This window comes from Pyxicephalus adspersus, unplaced genomic scaffold, assembly GCF_032062135.1.
Source record: "Pyxicephalus adspersus unplaced genomic scaffold, UCB_Pads_2.0 Sca882, whole genome shotgun sequence".
Taxonomy (NCBI): domain Eukaryota; kingdom Metazoa; phylum Chordata; class Amphibia; order Anura; family Pyxicephalidae; genus Pyxicephalus; species Pyxicephalus adspersus.
In genome coordinates, this window is record NW_027317889.1 from 1 (window position 1) to 6,578 (window position 6,578).

The window sequence follows — 6,578 nt, forward strand, 5'->3', positions numbered from 1 at the left end:
ATCAGCTGATAGAATCATTGCCCAAAACTGTGACACAACTCTTTGTGACTTTTGTAGCCAACATTCTGGCCAATCACAACCAGCATACAGGGGATAGTCACACTGCCCGGGAACTGCTGACATCTATTGGATGGATGGCAGAACATGGAGTCATGAATCACCTGATTGTATTTGATGACCGTTATCTGAAGTCATTCAATGTGAGGAATGATACTCATCTCTTTTCATGTTTCATAATGGAATCTGGTCAGCCTCCTAATGTGAATTACACCTTCTTACATCTCACTCTTCAGGAGTTTTTTGCTGCTTTAGCTCATTTTATAGACTATAATGCCGACAGATTACAGAAAACACTTAATGCTAGTGAATCTTACAATGATGGCCGCGTTGAAATACTTCTCCGTTTCCTCTGCGGTCTCTCAGACTCTTCTAGTAGATTCCTGTTAAAGTCTCATGTTGGAGAATTGTCTACTCAGGCTTCCAGAGATGTCATTACTTGGATGCAGCATAAAATCACAAAAGAACAAATATCCGACAAGAGAGAGCTTCTTAATACGTTTTATTATCTCCATGAGAGCAGGAATAAGTCTCTGGTGTCACAATGTATTGGATCAAACAAAGTTGACCTTTCAGGAGTCTCCCTCACCCCTCTGGATTGCTCTGTGCTGTCTTCTGTCCTTCAGTCCTGCCGAAAGTTAGAAGAAGTAAACCTTGATTCATGTAATATTCAGGATGAAGGATTCTGTAAACTTTTACCAGCTTTACACTCCATGGAGAAATTGAGGTAAGAACTTTTCACATTTCACATTTTATAAGTGGTAAACTTTTAGAGGTTTTATGTGAAAGTGATCATTATGTAATAGATCCTACAATCTGAAGAAATACATTTATCCTATGCACCCAACTCTGTATACAAACACAGGCGCATTTATTATCAGAACAAAGGAAGAGATTAGAGACACATAACTAGTATACAAAACATACCATAGGGTCTGTTTATAAATGTTTAACTGGAGATTCACCCAACCCTTACTCAAAATGTACACTTTATTACACTGGATTATATGAGAATGTAGAATGTGTGCTGTGTTTGGGGTGTCTTAGTTTCAATAAATTACCAATTTATCTCATAAATAAGGTTTCTTTACAGATTAGCATATACATACATAAAACGGGAAGATGGTAAGAGGTACATAGGAAAGGGATAGGAGAAGAAAGGAGTCTAGCTCTATACTTAGCACACGGTCATTCTCACTCTCCTAAGGCCACACAAGCCAGGGTTTCCTCTCTTGAACCACACTCTTCTACAACTCCAGAGCCTGGAGAAGTCTTGTTCTCAGAGGTCACAAAGTTCCTCAATGCCATGCCCTGGCTTGAGATTGTTATCACTGACCCCTTCCCCTCCAGGAGGACTGAAACAATAGTAAGGTTTGGACAGGTAATATCACCTGGTGGTTCTCTGCTCAACAACCCTTTGATGGTTTTCATGGTCCGTATTTTTTACAGTTTTACATTATATTCAATTCATATTGATATTAATTTTTGTCCCTTCCGACAATTTAAACAATGTGTTTTAAACACTTGGTGGAGCATTTTTTTGCCTTCTTCTACATGTGCGTATAAAATGCAAGCCCGTTAGGAACATTGACTATATCTCCTTTCTTCTCTTCACTTTTTCTGGTTTTGACGCATTTCAGTACTTTTACTGTTAATAACATATAAACCCCCTTGGTTACTAATGTTGTGTTCAACATACTATATTACTCTCTGAACCCATCAGAGATAAAATAAACAATTATAACAACTTAATAATATTACTTTATTTCTGATGTTTTTTCATTGTTTATCCTCATGTTTATGTTTTGTCTTCCTCTAATCACCTTTATTGGACTCTGCACTCACAGATGTGAGATTCACAATCAGATGGATTTAGTGTATTGGCTGGATTTGCTGCCCTCTCTAAGGGATTCTATAACCAAAGAATTATTCATCAGCTCAGTATTTGAGAGACAGGACCACTAGGGGGCTCTGCGGCTTGTATTGAGAAGGTGTGAGCCCTGAGAAGGGCCAATGCGCAGAGTCTAAGCCAGTGGTGGGCAAACTTTTTTAGTCAGGGGCCACAATCTGAAAAAAAAACTTGCCAGAGGGGCCAAGTCGATGGTAGATTGGGTGGAGTTATGCCATAATGATAACCCTGATTGTGACATCATGATCGCATAACCCTGATCTGAGCCTGCGATGGGAGAGTGGGCGGGTTGTGTGCACTGACACGGCCCACCCACCTATCGCAGGCTCAGATCTGGGGACGTGTTCCATGGCTCTGGCCGGAGCGCCCCCCTGGCGGGTGCTTCTACTGACCCTGCTCGGGGTGGTACTGGTCAGAGCTGCAGAACACCCAAAGGGCCAGAGAAACATCCCCATTGGGCCGTAGTTGGCCCATGCCTGGTCTAAGCCGTAACCAGGTTTTCTCCAGAGCCTCTGATGGTGAGGATGTTGCGTTGCTGGTTATGGCCAGGGTGCAGTCCTTGGGCACACCAAGGTGGGAAAGCATGGTACAAAATCACAAGGCAGGCGGATAGTCGAGGAAAGCTAGGGTTGATACAGGCAGCAAACAGAAGAGGTCAGGTCACACGCCAGGGGTCAACTGCCAGGGATCCAGGAGACAGACACTAGTGACAGGGGCCACTGCGGGGCACAGGAGACACTGGAAGCAACAGGAGGCACAGGAGACTCAGGGATATCCACAGACTGACAGGAACACTGGACCAGCACAGGGAAGTTGACTGGGAACCAATATATTTGGTGATCACTAGGAATCTCATGGAGACATTTCAACCAAACTTGCTATGTTCTACCATCACTCGGAAACGCATAGAGGCATTTAAACCAAACTTGCTAGACATATGAAACCCCTGATCTTTGTACAGCGCTGTGGTATATGTCAGAGGTAGATAAATGTATAATACTAGTGTGTGACTTTGGGGGAAATTAGAGTTTTAGCTCCTCTGATGGGTCTAGCTTAGTGTTTCATTGTACAGCACTATGGTATATGTCATGAGCTATATTAGTGTATATATATATATATATATATATATATAAAATTGGATGTATGTATGTATTTGTGTATGTTTCACCATCACTCGAAAACGCATGGAGACATTTCAACCAAACTTGCATGTGAGTGCACCAGTCATCTTTGTACAGCACTGTGCTGTAAGTCAGAGCTATATTTCGATGTATTTATGAATGTGTATGTCATCACTAGAAAACACATCGAACCATTTAAACCAAAATTGCTAGACATATGACTCGTGTGAGTGCACAGCAACTCAACAGAGTTTTCTACAGCGATGTGGTATATGTCAGTGGTATATTTGCATGTATGTATGTATTGCTCAGTGACAGAGTCCCTTTTGCTTACATACTTTTTTTTGGACTTTTCTACAAATTTCTGGCCTGTGATAATGCTTTTGAGAAAACGTAAGGCAATTGGCCGAGTGCAATCAAAGGTAAAAAAATTAAACACCATATGCAAGAAAACCACTATAGCTTTGATCCCTTTTTGCTGTATAATAGAAGATTGCAATATAAAAACACCCGGGCAACCAGCTAGTAAACATATAAAACTCATAAAAAAAGCCCTTTCATTGTACTTCCACCTTTAAATAGTCATCACAAACTCTCTCATTCTTGGATTTTATCACACTTTCTTAAAACCTGTTTTTTTTTCATTTTGTTTTTTTTTTAATTGCAGTCAATAATCACATCCTTCTAATCACCTGTCACCATCATCCATTACTCAGTATAAGGATTGGTTTAATATTACACATTCACTATTCAGCGTTAGGGAAGATCACCATCGCTGTACATCTGTATTCAGTGTAAGGGGATCTCCTTGTGACTTCCTTTAAGTACAGAGCTCTTCAGAGAGCAACAGAATATTAGATATCAATCATCCCTTCCAATCACTAGCAATGCTGATTCCAGCCTCTCATTGTCTTCTGATATGATTCATGCTCCACAAACAACATTATAGTACGATATATCATGTATGTGGTATTTTGTGGTCGTCCTGTCTATGTTTGTGATACATGTATGGTAATATTGGGGTGTCTACTCCAATATACCATTTTCCTTTTAAAATTATATTTATTGTAGGCTTATAATGTGATGGAACATAAATTGTTCCAATAAAGAGAAATGAGCTACATATAGTTCCATTCATTCCTGGGGGAGAAATTCATATTCTTCTGGTAACATTCTTCTCTTCTACAGTTTGTATGATAATCACCTGACAGACAGTTCCTGCCCCCACCTGGCATCTGGAATAAGAAATAACCAGACACTGAGGACACTGAACCTGTCTGGGAACAACCTGCAGGGTCCTCATTTCAGGGATCTGATGGAAGCTCTGACGACAAGCCGGATAGAGAAATTAGAGTGAGTATAACAGGACTGACTGAGATAATAATATTCTGGGACAATATCCAAAATATAGAATATAATAATTACATAATGTATTCATATCAGATTTTTGACTCTATAAATATCCAATCTCAGACTGTTATCCTATTATTGGGTCTTATCACAATCTTGTCAGCTATTATCCCCATTATTGTATATCCACAATTCATTTTTGGGGAATCTCTCCATTATCACACATCTGCAATTTAGTATTGGGGGTCTCTCCATTCTTTCAAACCCACTATTTAGTGTGGGGACAGTCTTCCAAATACTGCACATCCGCTATGTACTTTTGGGGTGTCTCCCCATTACTGGACATCATATAATCAGCGTCTGAGGCTCTCCCTATTTCCCTGTAAATACAGATATCTTATTTGCAACTCCTATAAAGAAAAAAAATAGCTCTATTTATGTGGAGTAGTGGTCCCCAGCCCCCGGTACTGGTCTATGGCTGGTAAGTTGGGGGCTGCAAATAACAGGAGGTAGAAGCGCCGGTGTCCTATGAGAAAATCCTACATCCAGAATGTAAGCTCCCCGAGCGTGGAGGTTTTCTATAGACCTGGGAGATTCACTATGGCTGCTCCCCGCTCTCCTTGCACTGTGAAATAATCCTACATCTCTAGGACAGCGGCAGCATAAGAGCTGTGTCTGTGTCCATGCTGCTGTCATTACCCCCATGTATAAACTTTCATATCTCCTATCCCGATCATTGTAGAAATGTGCAATTTTCAGGGCACACAGGGAACCCTGAGAGCAGATACTAAACTTAACTTTAGCCCCCTGAACAAAAGTTGCCTGATACAGGGTTTCAAACATAAAATCCTAATAGGAATCAGGGATCTTTTCTCATTAAAGTGGACAAAAATTACGCCTTTATTAGCACAGATCAGTGACATGTGCTGCTGTATTTGTCAAAAGAAATAAAAAGGAAAAAAACGATCTTATTGCACATGTGTGAGAACGCCATCTTTCTTTTTTTAATGACAGAAAAGTCCCTCCTGCACATTCCCATTCTCAGAGCTCAAGCCTCCTGGGATTCGTGATGTACGTGTGTGTGTGTGTGTGTGTGTGTGTGCTGCTGTGGTAATGACAGAAGGATAGGGGCTTTTTTTTTAAAGAAAAGACGCATTTCATAAAAAAAAACAAAACAAAAAAAAAAACAAAGGATTATCTTCCCTTCTGTAGAAAGTAAAAAATTGTGGTGATAGTTTCACTTTAAGGGAGGAAACCCCGGGGGCCACTTTCATTGCAATGAGCATTAAGGTACTGCCAACTGTCTGTGCGCTGTGGTGCCTCAGATAACAGGCCTGCTCACAAAACTGCATTCAGGTTGGCAGTAAGGTTGTGGTGCGGTTACTCCTTCCTCATGCCATGCAGCCCTGGTTGGGGGTGACCCTCAGTACTGCTCACTGCCCCCCCTCCAAAAAACTTCAATACTCCTACCATACCATGGTGCTCTGTCACATATAAATGTCTCTTTGTTCTTTGAACCCCAGTTCCTCTTGAATTCCTCCCTGGCTCAGGGAGACCCTCAGTACTGCTAACTGCCGCCTGAACTGAAATCTGCAGACNCTGTAGTGCGAGGGACGGAGCTTCTGTTGGGGTGCCTGTTACACATAGCTGGACATTTACCTTCTCTGAACCCCAATTTCTCTTAAACAGCAGAGAAAAGGGAAATGTAAGATAAATGAGGGACTCACGCAGGCGGCTCTCCTCACACTGCTTACACAGGAGCTGCTGAGAATGGCAGAGCAATGTATGTAAGGCTTACACTTCTCTGCTATTCCCAGCAGCTCTGCCACCTAACAGCACGCCAGCTCTCTTACACTACTCTGCTATTCGCAGCTAAGGTGCTGACAGCAGGGAGAGCTGGTGAGAATAGCAAAGTAGTGTAAGTTGTACATTTATCGAGCCGTGGCAAAATTGTATTCTATGTTACTGGACGCTGCTGTCAAAAAAGTTGGGGACCATTGATGTAGAGAATAGTTCCATTCATTTCCGGGGGAGAAATTCATATTCTTCTGGTAACATTCTTCTCTTCTTCTACAGTTTGAGGTATAATCGCCTGACAGACAGTTCCTGTCCCCACCTGGCATCTGGAATAAGAAATAACC

The 6,578-nt window shown here is 41.5% G+C and overlaps 1 protein-coding gene across 1 annotated transcript; it reads left to right on the top strand.

The window, feature by feature from the left end:
* Positions 1 to 36: 36 nt before the first annotated feature.
* On the top strand, positions 37 to 4,440 carry LOC140321148 (NACHT, LRR and PYD domains-containing protein 3-like; the record flags this gene model as incomplete). The annotated part of the gene is made up of 2 exons (XM_072398012.1): positions 37 to 784; positions 4,276 to 4,440. Coding segments are annotated over exons 1-2 (815 nt in total), but the record flags the coding sequence as incomplete, so codon positions are not given.
* Positions 4,441 to 6,578: the final 2,138 nt, after the last annotated feature.